The following is a 26891-nucleotide window of genomic DNA, read 5'->3' on the forward strand; positions in this document are numbered from 1 at the left end:
GAAACCATTTCTTGCGTCAAATTTCACCAATCTGTCGAGAAAATCAATTTCTTGGTCGCCATCATCATCATCATCATCATCATCATCGGTCTCATCGCTATCCATTTTCAAGAACCCGATTTCAATCTTCCGAAGCTTCAGCTTCTCTTCTTCAATGGATGCTGCTTCTCTTCAAGTCTCAGCTTCATCCTCAACGGGTCTCTTTTAAATTTTCTTTTCGCTTTCCTTTTTGTTTCTTTTAGGTATTGCTTTGTCTTCTTTTTAAAAAAAATTATTCTGGGATTTTTTTGTTTGTTTGAAATGAAGCAGGGAAAGCAATGGTGGGAGAGAATGATTTGCTAATTGTAGGACCTGGTGTTCTTGGTCATTTGGTGGCTGAAAAATGGAGGGAGGTAAGCCAATTGTTTGATTGTTTACTTTAATTTACTCAACGTTCTATTGTTTCCCCTTTGCTTGAGAAAACTCCGGCTTCCATTTCACTCTTATGTATTGAGCAAAAAACATCATTCGATGTAGTTTCAGGGGTTGAAATTCAAAGGGTTTTCTTTGATATTTATAAGAATTAGCTGATTGAAGGATTTGGCCTTTTAGTCTTAGTTGTTCAGAAAGAAGACAATAACACACACACACATGTATATATATTTGACATAATTTGTGGAAGCAGGAACATCCAGGATGTCAAATTTACGGGCAGACCGTGACGACGGATCACCACGATGAACTGCTCTCACTGGGGATTAACCCACTTTTGAAAGAGACTAAGACCGATCAGAAGTTCCCCTATGTGATTTTCTGTGCTCCTCCTTCAAAAACCCCAGATTACCCTGGTGATATTAGGTAATTCTGATAATATTTTCATGGTATCTCTGTTGTTTATATTTACGATTTGTCACTGACAGTTAGTCACTAGCCATATGGATGTTGTAGGGTAGTAATCATATGTGAAAGAGCTTTGGCAAAACTTTGATCTGGAATTTTAGATTTCTTGTTAGTGGCAAACTGTTGATTGCCTATTTCGTCTCTTCGAACTTAAGTTGCTGCTATTGATTTTGCCTTGAATTGATCAGATTGGCTGCTTTAAGCTGGAACGGTGAAGGTTCATTCGTATTCACATCAAGCTCTGCACCATATGGTTGCAACGACAATGGACCATGTGATGAGGTATTTAGAACTAACATAACACATTCTGCTGGTAACACTTTCTTCTTGTTGATTTGTTTCATTACATTGGGATGTATTAATATCCATCGCGCTGTTTTCTCAATTGCATGATCACTGAGATCTAATATCCTTGACAGGACACGCCAAATGTGCCGATTGGGAGAAGCCCTAGGACAGATAACCTTCTCAAGGCTGAAAAAGTGGTGCTGGACTTTGATGGTTGTGTCGTTAGGTTGGCTGGACTATATATATCCTTTTTCTCGGACTTTAATTATCGGATAAATATGTTTATATGTTTCATGGACTTGTGGATGTTCTATATTACATTCATGATCACCTTAACCTTTCACACAAAATAGATAGAGGTGCACACAGCGATTTAAATAGCGTTTGCGGCCGCGTTTTCGGTTGCGTTTATCGCAGTTGCGGACATAACGGATGCTATCGCGGTCACTGCGGGTGCCGCGGTCGTGAATTATTTTAAATTTCGCACAACTTATCATAAAACATAATAATTATAATTATAAGGAGTCATTTTTAATGATTTTTAGAATGTTTTCTAAGCTAAAATGACATATATAATATAGTTTAACCATATAAAAAACTTTAAAATTCCGGTAATAGGATAAGATAATTAATTCATGATAACATTGTGTGAAGATACTAATTTTTTACCCATATTATTATTATTATTATTATTATTATTATTATCATTATTATTATTATTAAATATATATTAAATACATATATAAATAATTAATTACAGACCCAATTACAACTGGACCGGCCCAGTTACAAACAAACCAGAATCGGTCCAGACCAACCAGAAACCCTAAATATTTGGGGGTTTCAGTTAGGGTTTCCTAAACCCTAATCCCAGCCGCCTCAGCTTGCTGCCGTTGGATCTGGCAAGATCCAACGGTCCAGATGGCTCCAGATGGAAACCCTAGGGTCTGATACCCTAGGGCCACGCGGCCGCCATTGCTGTTCTCGCCGCCTCCGCCGCTGCCACGTCCCAACCGAAGGCTCCAGAAGCTCCAACGCCAGCCGTCCACGCCATGGCTACGGGGTGAGTCACCACTGGTAGTCCGGTGACTCACCGAGACCCCCTCTTCGGACCGGTCAGATGGCCACACCGGTGGTGGCTATAAAAGCCACCACCCGAACCTGAAAAAGAAACCAGAGATAGAGACAGAGAGACCAAAAAGAGAAAAGACAGAGCCGGAGAAAGAAAATAAAACAGAGAACGAATAAAAAAAAACTACTACCAACGATCTCAGTCAACATCCCACAACCGACAACAAGGTCGAATCCGCCAAATCTACTCATCAATTGCTCCAACCGATCACCATTCAGTTCTTGCACCTCTGTTTTCAAAAATATACTAAGACAATAAAAGGCGATCTTTGTAGCATTGATTTCAGCAAAAAGAAATAAGACATTGATATCACTGGGAAACATGTCTCTATACAGATCCTTGTGTATGGTTTTTAAGGAAACCTAGAAGCATTTCCACCTCATCAGGTTCAAGTGAAGCAACTTTATTCCTTCCAACCCATACTAGATTCCATTTTCAGCACTCATTAAGAACATACTTTTGGATACTCAAAGGTGGCTCATTGTCATAAGCTTCAAGAGCCTTACAGATCCTTTCTGTCAATTTGACACTTCCTGTACATGTTTATAAACAGTTCAACTTGTTTCTTGGATCACATGAAAGACATCATTTCTTTGTCAATGGAAAAGCATCAGCACATGGAGGAAGCAGAATAAGAGAAAATCTGTTCTTAATTGGTAGAATTATGAATATAGCCCTTTTTAGTGTAGTAGCATGGGAATGCTTCGAATCTATAAATTCTGGCTCTACATCAAATAAATATTGTGATATCCTAGTCCAAACATTAACTAAAAGATGAATTTGCCAATAGCATCTTCTGGAAGTGTTCTTTGAGTTATTTGATCTGGTTTGACAGAACAAATCATTGAATTTGGAAGATGAATGTGTTCATAGCATCTTCTGGAAGTGTTCTTTGAGTTATCTGATCTGGTTGGACAGAACCAATCATTGAATTTGGAAGATGAATGTGCTCATAGAATCTTCTGGAAGTGTTCTTTGAGTTATCTGATCTGGTTGGACAGAACCAATCATTGAATTTGGAAGATGAATGTGTTCATAGCATCTTCTGGAAGTGTTCTTTGAGTTATCTGATCTGGTTTGACAGAACCAATCATTGAATTTGGAAGATGAATGTGTTCATAGCATCTTCTGGAAGTGTTCTTTGAGTTATTTGATCTGGTTTGACAGAACAAATCATTGAATTTAGAAAATGAATGTGTTCATAGAATCTTCTGGAAGTGTTCTTTGAGTTATCTGATCTGGTTGGACAGAACCAATCATTGAATTTGGAAGATGAATGTGTTCATAGCATCTTCTGGAAGTGTTCTTTGAGTTATTTGATTTGGTTTGGTAAGAACTACAGAACCAATCATTGGAATTAAAAGATGAACTGCATGATCATATTCATTAAGAAGTTTCTTTTCAAGCTTCTTTTGCTTATTCCTTTCCTAAAAATCATAGCACAAGTTTCGCCTTTTCTTGTAATTGGGATCATCACATAATGGCTTCCCATCTTTTACCGGAAGAAGTGCGTCAGCATCTTTAGTCATTTGAGCAGCACATATAAAATTTATCAATTCTGCAATTGATGAATCTGGACCACGTCTCTACATGGCTATTGAAGCTTCAGCATCTGAGAATCCCATTTTGTCAAGTATAACAGTTTATTCTCCTCAGCAGAATCAGAATTCAAGATTTCTCGGTATTAGAAGAACTATCGATATCTGTGAAATCATCTTGAAAGGTCACTTCATAATCAGATGAGTTGTTATCAGAATCAACATGTTGTATGAATACAAGTTTTCAAGAGCCTATACTATTGAGTTTTATTCTCAAGAGGTTTTGTTACATAATATCTACATCTACATTTGTCAAAGATGATAGATTCTCTGATTTGAAGAAGAAAGATCTATTCGGTTTTTACAATTGAAGAAATACTCAATTCACCGTCTGAAATCAAATAAATTAACATTCATGCATCATATTTTAGGTGTTTACAAAATAGGTGCATTTTCATTCATTTTCATCTATGTTGAATTTTTAACAGGAATTTCAAAGATTTTAGCAAAGATTCAAATCTATCATTTGATGTATTGACATTTCCAGAGAAGGTTCATAATGAGAAGAACTCATCTGAAGAAGGAAGAAGAAGTTCATAATGAGAAGAATTTGTTCAACCTTTTGTCTGAATCATCACTTGATGGATTATTTTTGCCAGAGAAGGTTCATAATGAGAAGAACTCATCTGAAGAAGGAAGAAGAAGTTCATAATGAGAAGAATTGTTCAACCTTTTGTCTGAATTCATCACTTGATGGATTATTTTTGCCAGAGAAGGTTCATAATGAGAAGAACTCATCTGAAGAAGGAAGAAGAAGTTCATAATGAGAAGAATTTGTTCAACCTTTGTCTGAATTCACACTTGATGGATTATTTTTGCCAGAGAAAGTTCATAATGAGAAGAACTCATCTGAAGAAGGAAGAAGAAGTTCATAATGAGAAGAATTTGTTCAACCTTTTGCTCAAATCTATTACTTGATGGGTTATTTTTTCAGAGAAAGTTCATAATGAGAAGAACTCATCTGAAGAAAGAAGAGAAAGTTCATAATGAGAAGAACTCATCAAAAGCTTATTCAACCTTTTGAATGACTCTATCACAGAAAAAAGGAGGTCATCATCTTCCCCAGCAGAAAGTTCATAATGAGAAGAACTCATCTAGAGAGAGAGAAGAATTTATTCAATATCTCCATTATGATCAAGTGAAGCCAAATGGATAAAAAAAATTTATTATCTTTTCATCTTTGCCCTATTCTTGTTAACACAAGAATGAGCAAAGAGGGGCAGCTGAAGATACTAATTTTTTACCCATATTATTTTATTATTATTATTATTATTATTATTATTATTATTATTATTATTATTATTTTTAAATATATATTAAATACATATTTAAATAATTAATTACAGACCCAATTACAACTGGATCGGCCCAGTTACAAACAAACCAGAACCGTTCCAGACCAACCAGAAACCCTAAACATTTGGGGGTTTCAGTTAGGGTTTCCTAAACCCTAATCCCAGCCGCCTCAGCTTACTTCCGTTGGATCTGGCAAGATCCAACGGTCGAGATGGCTCCAGATGGAAACCCTAGGGTCTGATACCCTAGGGCCACGTGGTCGCCGTTGCTGTTCTCGCCGCCTCCGCCGCTGCCACGTCCCAACCGAAGGCTCCAGAAGCTCCAACGCCAGCCGTCCACGCCATGGCTACGGGGTGAGTCACCACTGGTAGTCCGGTGACTCACCGAGACCCCCTCTTCGGACCGGTCCGATGGCCACACCGGTGGTGGCTATAAAAGCCACCACCCGAACCTGAAAAAGAAACCAGAGACAGAGACAGAGAGACCAAAAAGAGAAAAGACAGAGCCGGAGAAAGAAAATAAAACAGAGAAACAATAAAAAAAAACTACTACCAACGATCTCAGTCAACATCCCACAACCAGCAACCAAAAAAATAGAAGAAAAAGGAAGAGAGAAACTCACCGAGGAAGCCGACCGTCGGATCTCACCAAAACCTTCGAAAAACCGAAGGTATTTTTTTTAGATTTGCTCCGATTGGGAGCCGTTTAAAGGAAAAGATCATCGGAACCGTCATTAGGACGGTCCGATCTACGTTTCGATGTAAAAAAAAATTTCCGGCCACATAAGACGGTGGCCGGCGGCGGTGATTGACGGCGGACGAACGCCGACTGACGGCTGCCGGCCGGCTGGCTTCTCTCTGTTTTAGAGAGAAGCGAGAGAAAATTCTCTCTCTCAGAGAAGAGAGAGAGAGAAGGAAATGAAGAATGAAGCTGGCCCTTCGGGCCAGCCGGTTTTGGACTTTTTATAGGCCTTCCCGAACGACGTCGTTTCGGGAAGGACTATGCGCGTAATTAGACAATAGTTAAACCCCGTCCGCCGTCCTCCTAACTTATAAACTTTACATTCTAGTCACTAAATCGATTTTATAATACTTTTAATTCAGATCTTAAATTTTAATTTCTTTTATTTAGTCCTTTTATTAAAATAATATATTTAGGATAAATAACATATTTAATCCCTTAATTTTAATAAATAATATTTTAATCCCTAGTTTATATTTTAATTTATTTTATTCTAATATCCGAATTTTAAATAATTTTATTTTAGTCATTAAATAAATAAAATAAAGAAATAGCATGTTTAATCCCTATAATTTTGATTAATTATAAATTAGATTTTTAAATTTTATTTTTACTATAATTTAGTCATTTATTTCATATGTTTTCATTTATTTTACTGCTTTTAAAATATATTGTTTTAGTGGTATTTTATTTGTTTATATTTTTAAAATATTTTTATATTCATAATATATATATATAAATAGTAATTTTTAAATATTTATTTTTAATATCGAAGAAAAGGACAGTCTTAATACAACTGGATGTCCTATTCTGATATTTTAAAATTAAAAATTAAACAATATTATTTAAATTAATATTTATCAATATCAAAGAAAGGAGCTGTCTTAAGGCACCTAGAAGTTCTTTTCTGATATTTTTAAATAAATAAATATTTTTTATATAAATTTGAAATAATAGGATTATAAATTAAATATATTTTTGAATTTTTAAAATTTTAATAATAGAGACAATTTATAATTAAAAAGTACCAATTTTTGGGCGTTGTAGGGGTGCTAATCCTTCCCTAAACGTAACCGACCACGAATCCCTTTTTATTATTAAAAAGAACGAATTTTTGGTTATAAAACGCAGATCAGTTCATTTTTTTAATTGATGTTTTCTTAAAACTCTTTTAAAGAAAATAATTTTTAGGTATTCGACCTACCTGATCCAAAAGGCCGATGGCGACTCATAAATTATTTTCAAAATTATTTATTCACATCAATTTCCCTGCCAAGTATAATATTTCGTGCCCAGACAAAAACCGGTTACGACAGCTTGGCGACTCTGCTGGGGACTGGTCAAACTTTTAAAAATCAATTATAAATTGTCTCTATTAATTAAAAATTAAAAATTCATATATTTATTTTTTAATTCTTTCTTGTCAAATTTTTTATTTATTTATTATTTTTATAATATTTATATGTTTTATTTTATTTGCAAGTATTTTATTTCATTATTTATTTTTCTGTCAAAGGTTTGAACATTTCTCCTCACACACAACACTTGCATTGCATTACATAAAGCTCTATAATTGAGTTGTCCCTTTTAAGTGGGAGTGAAAGCAACGTCTTCGTGAGAATTTATTCTCTGTGTCAGACCTAGCAAGTAACTTTCGGGGTTCATATGCTCTATGTCTTCGTGAGAATTTATTCTCCGTGTCAGGCATAGAGAAATGTATCCCCTCGAATTGAACTCGATCCACTTTAGTCTGTGATGGACTAGGATTGAGGGTTAGTAGCCTAAGGGGGCATTAACATGGACAGTTCGAGTACCTTTACTCCTAGATCTGAAACCCTGCATATAAAAAACCTTAGAAACTCTTCCAATCCGAAGTCATGCCGAAATTTTGTCTAAAATAGGTGTACACACAGGAGAAATGAATTCTAAACTTTCTTGTTTATTTATTTTCGTTAATGATTAAATTACATGTATATAAATTATTTAAATTTAGAAAAGCATGTTTAAATAAAAAATATTTATGTAAATGTTATTATTAATTTTCTTTATTATGTAAACTAATTTATTTTCTTTTTGTGTGTTCTTTATTTTTCTGTTTGCATTGCATCATACAGGATAAAAGACATTGATCCTTGTGTTAATTGTCTCATTGGAAAGCCTTCATCTATGGATAAAAAGTGTTCAAATCAAGTAATTCTAAACTCAGAAGTAAGACAGTGGGCTGAGGACTTACAAAGACAAGAAGGAGACAGCCTGCAGGATGATTATGTATCTGACTTGGCCAGTTATGCTCCAGTTTCACTAAAAAGAAATGATATGCAAGATTTGCGAAGCATTTGGGAAAGTTGGGATTCAAACAAAAAATTGCAGTTTTATCAGATTTACGGAGACATCCCATATTTGCTCTATGTTGAAGTTGATGATGAATTACTCAGAGCCCTAATTCAATTCTAGAATCCAGGGTACAATTGCTTCACTCTCAATAAAGAGGACTTGGTCCCTACTATTGAAGAATACACAACTTTGCTACATATCGAAGGGGCTTTGGAGAATCGAATCTATTCAAAGTCAATTAAAACTCAACCCTTTCGAGTTAAATTAGCAAAGATTGCCAGTGTACGAGAAGAATGGGTGGCATCCCGTACAAAACAAAAAGGCGAAAGCGAAGGCATTGCTTAGACCAACATTAGAGAAATTATTCAGAGCCATCCAGATTATAAAAGTACGATTCGATTTATTTGCTCTGGGTATATATGGTATGGTCATCTTCCCAAAAGTATTGGGATATGTTGAAGCTGCAGTGGTAGATTTGTTTGAACAGCTACCGAAAAAAGACTAATCCTGCTTCTGCAATTCTAGCAGAGACCTTCAGATCGTTAAATGCTTGTAGAAAGATAGGAGGTGGACGATTTTCAGGGTGTACCCAGTTGTTATATGTTTGGATCCGTAGTCATTTCTGGAAGACAGAAAAGGTTTCATACCGACGCTTTAATACGGATTACTCACCATTAAAAGAATTTCTGGAGCAGGAATGGCCGAAAGAAATTAAGAAAGATATGTGGATCAATGCCTTTCGAAATCTGCAAAGCAATGACGTTGTTTGGCGAGCCCCGTGGCAAATACAAAGGGAATTCTGTTACAAATGTGGAAATTACAACTGGATAATGCTGCTCGGATTATGGGGAGGAATTGGATATGCACCACTTCTGGTTATAAGACAGTATGAAGGTCGTCAATTTGTACCTATTACTGCTGGATTACAGTCATCTGAGTTCGCATTCCACAGCAAAAATTATAAAAGAAATATCATGGAAGCCGTTACAGCTTGGAAAACAACTTTTTGTATCCGAGCTAAAGCAGCAAAAGAAATGTTAACTCCTGATTATGAAGAATGGAGATCTGTCAGGAAAAACGAAAATATTCCTCTACCAGATCAAAATGAGGATATTTCTATGGAAGATCGCATTAAGGTGATTCCATCAGAGATTGAAATTCTGAGAGCTGAGTTTGAAGCAGAAAGAGAAGGCTGGTCGAAAGAATTAGAGCAAATGAGACAAGATAAAGCTATGTTGGGGGTTGACATTGACTTTCATTCATCACAATGTGCAATGTTGAGAAAAAATAAAGAAAAAGTTGATGATGAATTCAGAGCATTACAGAAAAATTACCAGGAGTTATATAAATCCCGGAAAGCATCAGGATCCAGCCAATCAACGGTACAGAAGACCCGAGATTTGAACATTGAGAAAAGACGAGTTGAAGATCTGAAAGGAAAGAATAGCTGTCTACTCAAAAGCCTTGAAAAAGGAAAGCAAAAAATGGAAGATTTTGAGGTCGACAGAAGAGAGCGAATTATAAAACACAAGGCTGAACACCGCGAGATCATGAATGAAATGCAAAGAGAAAGAGATCGAGCCAAAGATTTAGAAGAAATGAAGAATGACATCTTTAATAAATTTGAAGGTGAGAAAATATCATGTTCAAGGGATTTGAATCTGAAATGAACCAGTTGATTGCTGAACTTGAAGTCATAGGCCAAAAGATGGAAGAATCCAATGTTGAAAAAGAAAAATGGGAGCTGGAAAGAAAAATTTCAACACCAGACTTGAGGTAGAGCAGGAAGTGGCTAGAAATTGGATGCAAAGATGCAGAAACAAGGATGTTCAAATCCAGAAGCTTAATCAAAGAACGCAAGAAGCACGAACAAAACTCGAAGAAGATCTGGATCAGTCTAGAAACAAAAACTCAGAGTTTAACGCTTACATTTTGCAACTTGAAGAATCATTATTTCAAGAAAAGGTTCGTTTAGGGCCTAATGATCTCAAAGAAAGTAATGAGGAAAATTCTTCACTGCGAAGACGCATTAGAGATCTTGAAAAAATTCTGCACAATTGTCAAGTCAGAATCACTGAAGTAGAGCAGACTCTTGAAGAAATGAATGAACAGTGGCAAAAGTCAACTGAGTTTTATGTGGAAAGAAGTGAAGAAAGAAGCAATATGGTGTTCGAGGCCATGGTACAAATGAGCGAAGTTGCTAGATATGTTGGGGAACTAGCTGTTGAAGCCAAAATAATTGAGCATCATGTTGATCCAGTCTCTAAGTGCGGAAAGAAGGTGTCATGGTTAATGAAAGAAATTATAGAGCTTAATAGGAAAGCTATGCCTTATCTGTAGTTATGAACTATTATAAAGAAACTTTTGTATGCCGATGAAAGTTGTTCTATGACAGTTAACTTTTTGGGATCAATACCTTTTTGCATACATACATTTTGCATACATTCATCATTCATTTCATAATTTTCTTTATGAATAATTTTATTATTTTATTTTATTAAGATAAAATTCATTAATTAAAATTTGGAAAAAATAATATTAAAAGATTTTTCAATCGAAGTTATTCTGGCCAAAAGAGAAATACAACATCACTACGGTACTAGACAAGCTACTAAGAGAAGTATGGAGGATAAAATACAGCGTATTGAGGAACAACATCATAAAGAACAAGAAGAAATGAGAATGAAGTTGGAAAAAATTGAAGCCAGTATTGCAAATTCACAAGACAGAATGATGCAAAAAATAGAGGACATGTTTAAAAGGCAGGCTATCATTGGAAAAATGCCTGAAAATCCTGATCAAGATCCTATGTATCCTCTAGGTTTTCCACCAGAACCAATTTATCACTCTGGTACTACACCTATACAAATCAATGCTCGTACATCTGCATTACAAGAAGTCAAACCACATGAAGATCAACAAGTGAATCCTGCATCTTCAAGCAAAAATCCGCTTATATCAGATGTGAAAATAGGGGATCTTAATACTGATCATTTGATCCCAGATTTGAATGAGCTGAATGAGAAACAAAAAGTAAATGAAGAACTAACCAGACAGATCAAGAGCTTAGAAGAACGAATGAAATCCGTGGAAATAACTGAATCATTCTATGGGTTTGATGCTAGTGAGTTGAGTTTGGTTCCAGACTTAATCCTCCCTATCAAGTTCAAAGCTCCCGAATTTGATAAATATGACGGTACTACATGCCCTTCATCCCACATTACTATGTTTTGTCGAAGAATGGCAGGATATGTGAAGGACGAGAAATTGTTAATTCACTGCTTTCAGGATAGTTTGACAGGACCGGCTTTAAAATGGTATACTCAATTGACTAAAGCTAACATTAGATCCTGGAAAGATCTGGCTAAAGCATTTTTAGAGCAGTATCGCCACGTAACAGACATGGTTCCTGATAGATGGACTCTCCAAAATTTGGAGAAAAAGAATAATGAAACGTTCAGACAGTATGCCCAGAGATGGCGTGATACAGCAGCCCAAGTTCAACCACCTTTGTCAGAAAAAGAGGCCACAGTAATATTTGTTCATACCTTGAAGGCTCCTTATTTAAATCATCTAATGGGGAATGCAACCAGAAATTTTGCAGATTTGGTCATTTCTGGAGAACTCATTGAAAATGTCTTGAAAAGTGGCAAGATTGAATCAAATGATGGGTCTAGTTCCAAAAGACCTACGTACCGGAAAAAGGAGAATGAAGTCAACAATGCAAATTCTTACAGCAAGGATTCATCGAAAAGTGTTACAATAACCCAACCAAGGATTAAGAAAGAGGAAACAAACACTAATCGAGCAGATTCCAGAGGATCTCGAAAGGAAAATGAAAGGTTGTCTTTTACACCTTTACCAGTACCATATGCTGAGATCTATGATTCGCTGTTAAAAGCAGATGTCATACGGCCCTATCCTTTGGTTCCCATGCAACCACCATTCCCTCCTTGGTATGATACAAAGGCACATTGTGTTTACCATGAAGGAATCACGGGTCATTCTATTGAAAACTGTTTGGCATTCAAAAGGGTGGTTCAAAATTTGATCAACACTGGGAAGTTGGAATTCAATACACCATCTGCATCAAATCATCCATTGCCAAATCATGGAGATAAAAACGTGAATGCAATTCAAGAAGAGAACAGAAAGAAAGCAAAAACTGACATTTCTGAAATTAGATCTCCGTTTGTTTGGGTATTCCAACAACTCTCTTTAGCCGGTATAATTCCACAACAATTCAGGCCAAAGCAGAATGAAGGCAAGAATTATTGTGAATATCATCAGGAGAAAGGGCATAAAATTCAACTATGTCCTGAGTTTAGCGATTTGGTGCAAAAATTGATGAACAATAGAGAAATAGAATTCTTTGAAGAAGAACCAGGGAAAAAAGAAAATGATGTTTGCTCATCAGAGGATTCTAAACCGAGTCAAAGAATAAATGATCCTGTGATCATTAATGTGAAATCATCTACGGTGATTCCTGCACCAATAAAGCTGAAAGTAGTTATCACCGCTCCTCTACCATTTCCATACAAAGATACCCGCAGGGTACCTTGGAATTATACTACCAATGTTTCAATGGTAGGAGGATCTGTTTCTCTAGAAAAAACAGAAGAGAAAATACAGAGTTTGGGTACAACATCGACGTCTGAAGTAGTGAGCGAAGTCGGTTTCTTTACAAGAAGTGGGAGATGTTACTCTCCCGAAACATCCAATGCTTCAGAACAAGTGAAAGCCAAAGGAAAAGCCATGGCAATACCTCAGAAGGTATTTGAAGATGAATCCCTTCCAGCATTTAATGAGCATGTGACAGAAAAACAAGCTCAAGAATTTTTGAAATTCCTGAAACATAGTGAGTATAGTGTGGTTGAACAACTACACAAACAACAAGCGAGAATTTCCATTCTTGATCTATTGATGAATTCAGAAGCACATAGAAATGCTTTGATGAAAATTCTCAATCAAACATTTATCCCCGAAGATATATCCCTCAATAAACTTGACAGAATTGTGGGACATATAGCTGCTGACAATTACATAATGTTCACGGATGATGAAATACCGGAAGGCGGAATGGGGTCAGTAAAAGCTTTGAACATCACAACACATTGTCATGGTCATGTGTTGCCAGGAGTATTGATTGACAATGGATCCGCTCTCAACTTGATGCCTCTAGTCACACTTCAAAGAATGCCTGTGGATCAATCACACGTGAAGAGTTATCAGAATGTAATGTGAGCATTTGATGGAACTCAAAAAGAGGTGCTTGGGAAAATGGAAATACCGTTGTTAATTGGTCCAGTCGTGTATAATATTGAATTTGTGGTGATGGACATCCACCCTACATATAATTGTCTATTAGGGAGGCCATGGATTCATTCAGCAGGAGCCGTTCCTTCTTCATTACATCAGAAATTGAAATTTGTTGTTGATGGACAACTAATATGCGTAGGAGCTGAAGAAGAAATCATTGCGTCAGTAACAAGTGATGTTCCATATATCGACACCAATGATGAAGCTCTTGAATGCTCTTTCCGAGCTCTTGAATTTGTAAATGCAACCTTTATTGCAGAAGGAAGCAAAATTCCATATCCCAGATTGTCTGATTGCACCAAGATGACGGTACAACAAACTTTAGGCATGGGAGCTAAAGCTGGGAAAGGGTTAGGAAAGAATCTTCAAGGGATTTCAGTTCCTGTCAATATACAGATGAAGAAAGATCGTTTTGGGCTTGGATTTAAGCCCAATTTTCAGCAAAAGAACAAAGAGATAAAAAGAAGATGTGAAGACAGAAAGGCAAAATTGAAAGGGAAAGAAATCATCTGGGAACACATGTTTTTTCTACAGTTGAAGACTACATTCAGATCAGGGGGAACTATTAATGTAGAACAGCAGCTTGTTGAAGCCTTTAAAGAAGAAAAGTTGACGAAAGATCAAGACATAGTTGAAGAAGCTATGAATGGATTATTTATCAACATGATCATGAATGACAACAAGACTGACAAATACTTGGATAGGATTCGCCCATGTTTTCCTGGAGAAACACTCAACAATTGGACCACTGAAGATCTTCCTATAGTTTTTAATATTAACGCAGAATAATATTCAGAACTAATCTTTATGTTTAGCTCAAAAATATGAAAACTTTTTTGTTATCTTGTAAAAGAAATTATGTTAAATATAAGAAATTTTCTTTAAAATTTTCAGATGGCAATCATTCTTTACATTTTCTTACATTTTTACATTTATTTATTTCATAAATTTACTATATTCTTTCGGAAATATGTCCGACTTAAATTTGCAGGTGTCACCATGTTAATAGCATGTTTATTCCTAAATTTAATCCAGTGATAAATTTAGAGCATCCTATATGTCTGGAAGAAATCAATGGGTGTGAGGATGAACTGGAATGTGATGTTCCTACTGAACTATTAAGATTGCTAGAAAAAGAAGACAAACAAATTCTACCCCACAAGGAAGAGATTGAGACTATGAATTTGGGAACAGATGAAGAAATAAAAGAGGTGAAAATTGGTACTACTCTGACAATCCAGATAAAACAAGAATTGATAAATCTCCTTCAAGAGTTCAAAGATATCTTTGCCTGGTCTTATCAAGATATGCCTGGTTTAAGCACAGATATAGTGATACACAAGCTTCCAATCAATCCAGAATATAAACTGGTCCAACAAAAGCTCAGACGAATGAGGCCAGAAATGTTGTTGCAAATCAAAGAAGAAGTAATGAAACAGATCAATGCAGGTTTCCTACAGGCAGCTAAATACCCAGAATGGGTAGCCAACATTGTTCTTGTACCGAAGAAAAATGGGAAAGTTCGAATGTGTGTGGATTACAGAGATCTCAACAAAGCTAGTCCGAAAGATAGCTTTCCATTACCCCACATAAACACATTGGTGGACAATACTGCAGGGCACGCATGGTTTTCATTTATGGATGGATTTTCAGGATATAATCAGATAAAAATGAATCCTGAAGACATGGAAAAAACAACATTTGTAACCATGTGGGGCACATTCTGTTATAAAGTGATGCCATTTGGATTGAAAAATGCAGGGGCAACATATCAAAGAGCCATGGTAACTTTGTTTCATGACATGATGCACAAAGAGATTGAAGTGTATGTAGATGACATGATTGCCAAATCCCGAACTGAAGAAGAACATATTCAAAATCTGAGAAAACTTTTCCAGAGATTGAGGAAATATCAATTAAAGCTCAACCCCGCAAAATGCACTTTTGGGGTAACTTCCGGGAAACTTTTGGGATTTGTGGTCAGCAAAAAAGGAATTGAGATTGATCCAGATAAAGTAAAAGCAATTCAAGAGCTCCCACCACCCAATATAAAAAAAGAAGTTCGAGGCTTTTTGGGAAGATTAAATTATATATCTCGGTTCATTTCTCAATTAACTGACAAATGTGATCCAGTGTTCAAATTACTTCGAAAGAACAATCCTGAAGTCTGGAATGAAGAATGTCAAGAAACTTTGGATATTATTAAGAAATATTTATCCAATGCCCCAATTTTAGTATCACCAATGCCTGATAGACCATTAATTCTCTACTTGACGGTCTTCGAAAATTCGATGGGATGTGTACTAGGACAGCATGATGAATCAGGAAGGAAAGAAAAAGCTATTTATTATCTGAGCAAGAAATTTACTGATGGTGAAATTCGATATCCACCAATACAAAAATTATGTTGTGCTTTGGTGTGGACTACTCGAAGACTCAGACAATATATGTTATACCATACTACTTGGTTGATATCCAAACTTGATCCTTTAAAGTTCTTAATGGAATCACCAGCTTTGACAGGCAGAATGGCTAGATGGCAGATGTTATTATCTGAGTTTGATATTGTATATGTCAACCAAAAAGCTATAAAAGGAAGTATAATAGCTGATTTTCTGGCCAGTCGTGTATCAAATGATTATCAGCCTTTGAACTTCAATTTTCCCGATGAAGATTTGTTGTGCATATCCATGAATGAAGAAGTCAGAACAAATGACACATCTGCATCTTGGAAGCTTTACTTTGACGGAGCATCCAATGCTTTGGGACGAGGAATCGGGGCAGTGTTAATTTCTCCAGAAAATGTTTATTATCCCTTTACGAGTAGACTGGAGTTCTTTTGCACCAATAATATAGCAGAATATGAAGCTTGTGTCATGGGATTGAAAGCAGCTATAGAAAGAAAAATCAAATTTCTCAAGATATATGGAGATTCATCGTTAGTGGTGTATCAATTGCGAGGAGAATGGGAAACAAAAGACCCCAAATTGTTGGAATACCGAAATTTTACACTCGAATTAGTGAAAGAATTTGAGAAAGTTACCTTCAATTATCTCCCTCGAGAAGAAAATCAAATGGCAGATGCTTTGGCTACATTAGCTGCTATGTTTCAGGCAACTAAGAAAGTTGATATGATGCCAATCAAAATGCAAGTATATGAAATTCCTGCACATTGTTATAGTGTGGAAGAAGAGGTAGATGGTAAACCATGGTATCATGATATTCTGCAATATATCAAAAATCAAAGTTATCCCACAAATGCATCAGAAATTGATAAAAGAACCTTGAGAAGAATGGTTGCTGGATATTTTCTTGATGGCGAGATTATGTATAGAAGAAGCAATGATCAAATGCTATTGAGATGTTTAAATTCCAGCGAAGCTCGAAACGTCATTGAAAAAGTACACAGTGGAATATGTGGAACACATGCAAATGGTCTTTCCATGGCCAGAAAAATAATGAGATATGGATACTATTGGGCTACCATGCACACAGATTGCATTGATTATGCAAGGAAATGTCATAAATGCCAGATATATGCAGACAAGATTCATGTACCCCCATCTCCTTTACATGTAATGACAGCACCCTGGCCATTTTCTATGTGGGGAATAGATGTCATTGGTGCAATCACACCAAAAGCATCGAATGGACATTGCTTCATCCTTGTGGCAATTGATTATTTTACCAAATGGGTTGAAGCTGCTTCATATGTCAATATTAAAAGGTCCACAGTCTGCAAATTCATAAAGAAAGAGATAGTTTGCTGGTATGGCCTACCAGAAAGGATCATTACAGATAATGCTCTGAACTTGAACAACAAAATGATGACCGAACTTTGTGCACAGTTTAAGATCAAACATGCAAACTCAATGGCATATCGTCCAAAGATGAATGGGGCAGTTGAAGCAGCAAATAAGAACATCAAGAGAATCATTACAAAGACCATTGAAACTTACAAAGATTGGCACGAAAAGTTACCTTTTGCTCTATATGCATACCGAACTACTGTTCGAACATCTACTGGGGCAACGCCTTTTTCTTTAGTCTACGGGATGGAAGCAGTCTTACCAATTGAAGTTGAGATTCCATCACTCCGAATATTGAGAGAAATAAAATTGGATGAATCTGAATGGATCCAAGCTAGATTTGATCAATTGAACCTTATTGAGGAGAAAAGATTGAAAGCTATTTGCCATGGACAGATGTATCAAAAACGGATGATGAAGTCTCATGACAAAAAAGTACATCCAAGAGAATTCCAAGAGGGTGATCTAGTACTAAAAAAGATCTTGCCTATACATAAAGATTTCCGTGGGAAATGGATGCCTAATTGGGAAGGGCCATACGTTGTAAAAAAGGCCTTTTCCGGAGGAGCATTGATCTTGGCAGAAATGGATGGAAAAATTCTGAGAAATCCAATAAACTCGGATTCTGTCAAGAAATATTATGCTTGAAGAAAAAAAAAAAAAGGGGGGGTCAAGGTGAAAACCCGCAAAGGACATTTTGTAACCAAAGGAAGAATTTGAGTTGAAAACCTGAAAAGGCGGCTCAAATACAGATTGATATTAGGCATCCGACAATTGAACTCTCTTAAGATTTTGACAGTTTGGAAGAAACTTCACATCTATAAGCATTTCGACAACGTTTGAGATCTTCCAGACAAAAGCTTACATCATCTCTAAATTGTGTCAACTTGATTAATTTAGAAATACTTATGCTTATAATTTGTTGAGACATTTGAATTTTTATCATTCTTATGCTTGCCAGAACTTTGAATACAATTCTATCTATTTCAAGTTCAATTTATTTGAGATTCAATTTATTTTTGGAAATTCAATTTATTCTTCTATGAATTAACATATTTTTGAAATAATTTAAAAATTTTTGAATATTACTTTATGTTAATACTTTTAAATACATGGAATATAAAGTAAGCAAATCATCACCATCTTAAAGCCATGAACATCAAGATTGTTACACGGGATGTTACCGACAACAAGGTCGAATCCGCCAAATCTACTCATCAATTGCTCCAACCGATCACCATTCAGTTCTTGCACCTCTGTTTTCAAAAATATACTAAGACAATAAAAGGCGATCTTTGTAGCATTGATTTCAGCAAAAAGAAATAAGACATTGATATCACTGGGAAACATGTCTCTATACAGATCCTTGTGTATGGTTTTTAAGGAAACCTAGAAGCATTTCCACCTCATCAGGTTCAAGTGAAGCAACTTTATTCCTTCCAACCCATACTAGATTCCATTTTCAGCACTCATCAAGAACATACTTTTGGATACTCAAAGGTGGCTCATTGTCATAAGCTTCAAGAGCCTTACAGATCCTTTCTGTCAATTTGACACTTCCTGTACATGTTTATAAACAGTTCAACTTGTTTCTTGGATCACATGAAAGACATCATTTCTTTGTCAATGGAAAAGCATCAGCACATGGAGGAAGCAGAATAAGAGAAAATCTGTTCTTAATTGGCAGAATTATGAATATAGCCCTTTTTAGTGTAGTAGCATGGGAATGCTTCGAATCTATAAATTCTGGCTCTACATCAAATAAATATTGTGATATCCTAGTCCAAACATTAACTGAAAGATGAATTTGCCAATAGCATCTTCTGGAAGTGTTCTTTGAGTTATTTGATCTGGTTTGACAGAACAAATCATTGAATTTGGAAGATGAATGTGTTCATAGCATCTTCTGGAAGTGTTCTTTGAGTTATCTGATCTGGTTGGACAGAACCAATCATTGAATTTGGAAGATGAATGTGCTCATAGAATCTTCTGGAAGTGTTCTTTGAGTTATCTGATCTGGTTGGACAGAACCAATCATTGAATTTGGAAGATGAATGTGTTCATAGCATCTTCTGGAAGTGTTCTTTGAGTTATCTGATCTGGTTGGACAGAACCAATCATTGAATTTGGAAGATGAATGTGTTCATAGCATCTTCTGGAAGTGTTCTTTGAGTTATTTGATCTGGTTTGACAGAACCAATCATTGAATTTGGAAGATGAATGTGTTCATAGCATCTTCTGGAAGTGTTCTTTGAGTTATTTGATCTGGTTTGACAGAACAAATCATTGAATTTAGAAAATGAATGTGTTCATAGAATCTTCTAGAAGTGTTCTTTGAGTTATCTGATCTGGTTGGACAGAACCAATCATTGAATTTGGAAGATAAATGTGTTCATAGCATCTTCTGGAAGTGTTCTTTGAGTTATTTGATTTGGTTTGGTAAGAACTACAGAACCAATCATTGGAATTAAAAGATGAACTGCATGATCATCTTCATTAAGAAGTTTCTTTTCAAGCTTCTTTTGCTTATTCCTTTCCTAAAAATCATAGCACAAGTTTCGCCTTTTCTTGTAATTGGGATCATCACATAATGGCTTCCCATCTTTTACCGGAAGAAGTGCGTCAGCATCTTTAGTCATTTGAGCAGCACATATAAAATTTATCAATTCTGCAATTGATGAATCTGGACCACGTCTCTACATGGCTATTGAAGCTTCAGCATCTGAGAATCCCATTTTTGTCAAGTATAACAGTTTATTCTCCTCAGCAGAATCAGAATTCAAGATTTCTCGGTATTAGAAGAACTATCGATATCTGTGAAATCATCTTGAAAGGTCACTTCATAATCAGATGAGTTGTTATCAGAATCAACATGTTGTATGAATACAAGTTTTTCAAGAGCCTATACTATTGAGTTTTATTCTCAAGAGGTTTTGTTACATAATATCTACATCTACATTTGTCAAAGATGATAGATTCTCTGATTTGAAGAAGAAAGATCTATTCGGTTTTTACAATTGAAGAAATACTCAATTCACCGTCTGAAATCAAATAAATTAACATTCATGCATCATATTTTAGGTGTTTACAAAAATAGGTGCATTTTCATTCATTTTCATCTATGTTGAATTTTTAACAGGAATTTCAAAGATTTTAGCAAAGATTCAAATCTATCATTTGATGTATTGACATTTCCAGAGAAGGTTCATAATGAGAAGAACTCATCTGAAGAAGGAAGAAGAAGTTCATAATGAGAAGAATTTGTTCAACCTTTTGTCTGAATTCATCACTTGATGGATTATTTTTGCCAGAGAAGGTTCATAATGAGAAGAACTCATCTGAAGAAGGAAGAAGAAGTTCATAATGAGAAGAATTTGTTCAACCTTTTGTCTGAATTCATCACTTGATGGATTATTTTTGCCAGAGAAGGTTCATAATGAGAAGAACTCATCTGAAGAAGGAAGAAGAAGTTCATAATGAGAAGAATTTGTTCAACCTTTTGTCTGAATTCATCACTTGATGGATTATTTTTGCCAGAGAAAGTTCATAATGAGAAGAACTCATCTGAAGAAGGAAGAAGAAGTTCATAATGAGAAGAATTTGTTCAACCTTTTTGCTCAAATCTATTACTTGATGGGTTATTTTTTTCAGAGAAAGTTCATAATGAGAAGAACTCATCTGAAGAAAGAAGAGAAAGTTCATAATGAGAAGAACTCGTCAAAAGCTTATTCAACCTTTTGAATGACTCTATCACAGAAAAAAAGGAGGTCATCATCTTCCCCAGCAGAAAGTTCATAATGAGAAGAACTCATCTGGAGAGAGAGAAGAATTTATTCAATATCTCCATTATGATCAAGTGAAGCCAAATGGATAAAAAATTTTATTATCTTTTCATCTTTGCCCTATTCTTGTTAACACAAGAATGAGCAAAGAGGGGCAGCTGAAGATACTAATTTTTTACCCATATTATTATTATTATTATTATTATTATTATTATTATTATATTATTATTATTATTATTATTATTATCATTATTAAATATATATTAAATACATATATAAATAATTAATTACAGACCCAATTACAACTGGACCGGCCCAGTTACAAACAAACCAGAACCGGTCCAGACCAACCAGAAACCCTAAACATTTGGGGGTTTCAGTTAGGGTTTCCTAAATCCTAATCCCAGCCGCCTCAGCTTGCTGCCGTTGGATCTGGCAAGATCCAACGGTCCAGATGGCTCCAGATGGAAACCCTAGGGTCTGATACCCTAGGGCCACGCGGCCGCCGTTGCTGTTCTCGCCGCCTCCGCCGCTGCCACGTCCCAACCGAAGGCTCCAAAAGCTCCAACGCCAGCCGTCCACGCCATGGCTACGGGGTGAGTCACCACTGGTAGTCCGGTGACTCACCGAGACCCCCTCTTCGGACCGGTCCGATGGCCACACCGGTGGTGGCTATAAAAGCCACCACCCGAACCTGAAAAAGAAACCAGAGACAGAGACAGAGAGACCAAAAAGAGAAAAGACAGAGCCGGAGAAAGAAAATAAAACAGAGAAACAATAAAAAAAACTACTACCAACGATCTCAGTCAACATCCCACAACCAGCAACCAAAAAAATAGAAGAAAAAGGAAGAGAGAAACTCACCGAGGAAGCCGACCGTCGGATCTCACCAAAACCTTCGAAAAACCGAAGGTATTTTTTTTAGATTTGCTCCGATTGGGAGCCGTTTAAAGGAAAAGATCATCGGAACCGTCATTAGGACGGTCCGATCTACGTTTCGATGTAAAAAAAAAATTTCCGGCCACCGAAGACGGTGGCCGGCGGCGGTGGTTGACGGCGGACGAACGCCGACTGACGGCTGCCGGCCGGCTGGCTTCTCTCTGTTTTAGAGAGAAGCGAGAGAAAATTCTCTCTCTCAGAGAAGAGCGAGAGAAAATTCTCTCTCTCAGAGAAGAGAGAGAGAAGGAAAATGAAGAAATGAAGCTGGCCCTTCGGGCCAGCCGGTTTTGGACCTTTTATAGGCCTTCCCGAACGACGTCGTTTCGGGAAGGACTATGCGCGTAATTAGACAATAGTTAAACCCCGTCCGTCGTCCTCCTAACTTGTAAACTTTACATTCTAGTCACTAAATCGATTTTATAATACTTTTAATTCAGATCTTAAATTTTAATTTCTTTTATTTTAGTCCTTTTTATTAAAATAATATATTTAGGATAAATAACAGATTTAATCCCTTAATTTTAATAAATAATATTTTAATCCCTAGTTTATATTTTTAATTTATTTTATTCTAATATCCGAATTTTAAATAATTTTATTTTAGTCATTAAATAAATAAAATAAAGAAATAGCATGTTTAATCCCTATAATTTTGATTAATTATAAATTAGATTTTTAAATTTTATTTTTACTATAATTTAGTCATTTATTTCATATGTTTTCATTTATTTTACTGCTTTTAAAATATATTGTTTTAGTGGTATTTTATTTGTTTATATTTTTAAAATATTTTTATATTCATAAATATATATATAATAAATAGTAATTTTAAATATTTATTTTTAATATCGAAGAAAAGGACAGTCTTAATACAACTGGATGTCCTATTCTGATATTTTAAAATTAAAAATTAAACAATATTATTTAAATTAATATTTATCAATATCAAAGAAAGGAGCTGTCTTAAGGCACCTAGAAGTTCTTTTCTAATATTTTTAAATAAATAAATATTTTTTATATAAATTTGAAATAATAGGATTATAAATTAAATATATTTTTGAATTTTTAAAATTTTAATAATAGAGACAATTTATAATTAAAAAGTACCAATTTTTGGGCGTTGTAGGGGTGCTAATCATTCCCTAAACGTAACCGACCACGAATCCCTTTTTATTATTAAAAAGAACGAATTTTTGGTTATAAAACGCAGATCAGTTCATTTTTTTAATTGATGTTTTCTTAAAACTCTTTTAAAGAAAATAATTTTTAGGTATTCGACCTACCTGATCCAAAAGGCCGATGGCGACTCATAAATTATTTTCAAAATTATTTATTTACATCAATTTCCCTGCCAAGTATAATATTTCGTGCCCAGACAAAAACCAGTTACGACATTGTGAACACATTATTATTTAAATTACTGAAATTAAGATTAAATTAAACAAAAATTAAAGTTTACATTCTAAATTATATCCCTCCCCCCACCCACCCCGCACGTTCTCCTTCTCCGGTCTCTCCTTTTTTCCTCATTTCTTTCTGCTCTCTTCTCTCAACACTCAATATCAAAATCAAGCAAAAAAACTCCAAAATTATAACATGTTCTACCCCTAAATTCAGAGCGTGAATGATTTTTTTTCTTCTTCAATAATCTTAAGTTCCGACGAAAATTCCTTTCTCCGATTACAGTGAACTCTACTCCGGCGAGACCCACAAAACAGGTTCGTTCTTCAATTTTACTTTTCCATTTTCTTTTTCCTTTTGAATCTCAACATGCATGTATAAAAAACATGAATTTAGAAATAAAGAGAAAAAAATACAACTTTGGTGATGATGAACATAAAAAATCTATCTTTCCTTAATTTTTTTTTTGCAGTAACGGTTGGAATAACGGCGATTGCGTCCCGGCGCAATCATCCGTTTACCGTTAAATTGCGGGCGCAATCGACCGCAATCGGTGTGAATCCATGACCAACCGTAAAAACCACGAATAACGGTTTCGGACGGTGACGCGACCGCAATATCGCGGCCGCTATAGCGTTTTCGGAACGCTATTTGATACCCTGGGTGCACATTTCTATTGGTTGCATAAAGGGACTGTCGATGCTCGTCCCGATTACATCTTGAATCTTATACACTATGAGGTGAGAATTCACTCTCTAATATTGGTTGTTAATGGCAGGATTTTCAACTTCTTTAGTACACTGTCATGAAGCACTGTTTTTTTTGTCTGGAAATGATATCTCTTTTTGAGATTTGCAGAAATCATTTAGGTACCTTGAATGGTGTTGATGTCGATTATTATGCTTGGTGTCACAGGATGCAGCTTCCCTTTCGGTCACTATTCTGAAGAAGAAACTTCGGGGTCGGATTTTCTTGGGTTGTGACAATCATCCTTTGTCCAGGTTGTCTTCTTTTATGTTAGTAAATATGAAAACTTGTGTGGATATATTTCTTGCAATGCTATTATTATCAAAAATGTTTATTTTTTCTGACTTCTTAACACTGTTACTTTCACTGGCAGGCAAGAAGTAATGGATTTGGTCGATAAAAGTGTGAAATTCGACAAAAAGTTCGAAGGCTTTACAGGTGGTTTTTTAATTTACACTTTCGAAACAAGCGTATACGATTGATTATGGATTGTTATTAGAGTATAGGTATGGGGTTATGATTATCCAAATATATGGAGAACTTGTACGAAAAAGGATTGAGTATGTGAAATTTGCATTCTCTGATGTATATTGCATGTTGCAGGCACTAGTGATCCCCTGGGAAAGAAGCTGAACAACTCGAAAACTCGTAAGGAATTAGGATGGGAGCTGAAATATACTAGCTTTGCCTACTTCCTCGGAGTTTCGGCAAGGCCGGTCCAATGAGTTTTAATGTTCTGGGTGAAATAATAATTTTATGTCCCTATACTTGTACCGTATAATAGATAAAACATAAATAATTTTTAAAACAAAAATATAATAGAAATTATAGTCAAACAATATCAATACTAATACAAACTAAAACCTATAAGGTTACAAATATCACTTAAAATGATGTTTTCGTGCATTTTTGAAGTAAAAACCTCTATTATTTTACGATAATCAAGATTTTGTAAAAATTGACTTTCAATGTTTAGAATTGTTAATTCGTTCAATCTATTTTGAGTCATCATGCTTTGAAGATAGGATTTCAAGAGTTTCAATTTTGAAAATTTTCTTTTCGCGGAAGCAACTGTGATCGGTATCGTCAACAAAATTTTATATGTTATCAACACATTAGAGAACATATCAATTCTTCTTGCAAACTCCATTATTTGAATAGATGTCCATAGACTTAAACTTTGTGTGCTTTATCTGGTAACATTTTTTGTAAAATTTGTAATTCCATAAATAAATATTTTCCATCAATATCAAATTTTTCACCATTTGTCATATTGAACTCAATATTTAAACAATATTTTTTTAGGTCGTCATCAAGTAATGAAATTAATTTTGAACCATAAAAAAAACTAAATATAGGTTCGAAATGTTGCATTTGTTCAAATATACTTTTCAATTGAACAAGAGTCATATCTACAAGAATAATAAAGTAATCCTTTCGAAATGTTTCTTAAGAAGATTGTTGTTCTCTTTCGGTATTTGGAATTTCATCAAATTGTTTTTATCTATAAGAAATACGTTTTTTAAGAAATTGAGATTCAACCCCAATATTATATGTTATTTCTTTAGCTTCATTAATAACATTGTCAAACCTAATTTCCTTATATTGTTTTGGGCCAAATATATTTATATATATACACATTATAAGTACTAAAAAATTGATGTCTCCTCAAACATGTTATCCTGGGCTAAGGCCCATCTGCTACATGTATTGGGCCAGGGCTCAGTTTCGGAATAACTCATTCCTCCGTTACCGGGATTGAATGGATTTATCATGGAAGAAGCTCAATTTAGTTGGTATACAGAATTCTTCGCCTGCACCATTGTGGCTCTTTTGTTTTCACCCTCCGATAGATGCTGGCAAATGCTTGCTCATATTCAGTTTCTAAACATTTCACATCGGTGCTAATAATAAAAATTTACACACTACAGCACTTTCAGTTGAGTTGTTGTACCTTCTTAGGCGTTTTGGTTTAACTACTAGCGTAATCCGAATTGCTGAGACATAATTATGATCGACGAAACCAGATTTACGAGGCGCTGCAAGTTCTTGACACTGACCTGCTGTTGCCAAGATCTTTAATGCACTTTAAACTGTCTTCTGAGTTTCAAAAACTGTGACTCGAGCTTGATTCTAGATAAACCGGTACTAAGATCATTGGAGGAACAATACCTAAACCTGAAGATGCTCTTTAATCTTTTTGATTACTGGTCCGAGAATTACGATCTTTAACTCTAGAATTGAATCATTTTCATTTATCTGAGAATAACTTTCAAATTATTAGGAAGGAAGCCTAATCGGAATCAATAAAAAATTCTCATTTATTACACTTCATGCATGATTATTTATACTCTAGTTTGAATTGATAAATTTTTAATACTAAGAAAAAATATACATAACAATTATCAGAGCTTGATTAACTTGCATGAATTTTATTATACTTCTTTCGGATCTCTATAAGATATAAAGATATGGATTTTATTATACTTCTTTTAGATCTCCATAAAAAAATATTTTCCGTAGTTACTCCTGGGTTGCACCCTCTGGAGTTCCTCGAAGCTTTGAAAACTCTATAGTTTGAACAAGTTACCGTCTCTTGACATGATCACTGACAGGTCCATGTAAT

The 26891-nt window shown here is 35.2% G+C and overlaps 1 protein-coding gene across 1 annotated transcript; it reads left to right on the forward strand.

Moving 5' to 3' along the window:
* LOC120148814 lies at positions 1–26175 on the forward strand. Its single transcript, XM_039161821.1, has 11 exons — positions 1–197; positions 310–392; positions 665–837; positions 1068–1161; positions 1299–1409; positions 1514–1526; positions 24182–24258; positions 24434–24519; positions 24639–24703; positions 24869–24967; positions 25992–26175. Exons 1-11 carry the CDS (start codon positions 155–157, stop codon positions 26000–26002), a joined length of 855 nt encoding a protein of 284 aa, XP_039017752.1. The 5' UTR covers positions 1–154; the 3' UTR covers positions 26003–26175.
* The last annotated feature ends 716 nt before the right edge of the window (positions 26176–26891 follow it).

This window comes from Hibiscus syriacus, unplaced genomic scaffold, assembly GCF_006381635.1.
Source record: "Hibiscus syriacus cultivar Baekdansim isolate YM2019G1 unplaced genomic scaffold, ASM638163v2 tig00110987_pilon, whole genome shotgun sequence".
In the NCBI taxonomy this organism is placed as follows: domain Eukaryota; kingdom Viridiplantae; phylum Streptophyta; class Magnoliopsida; order Malvales; family Malvaceae; genus Hibiscus; species Hibiscus syriacus.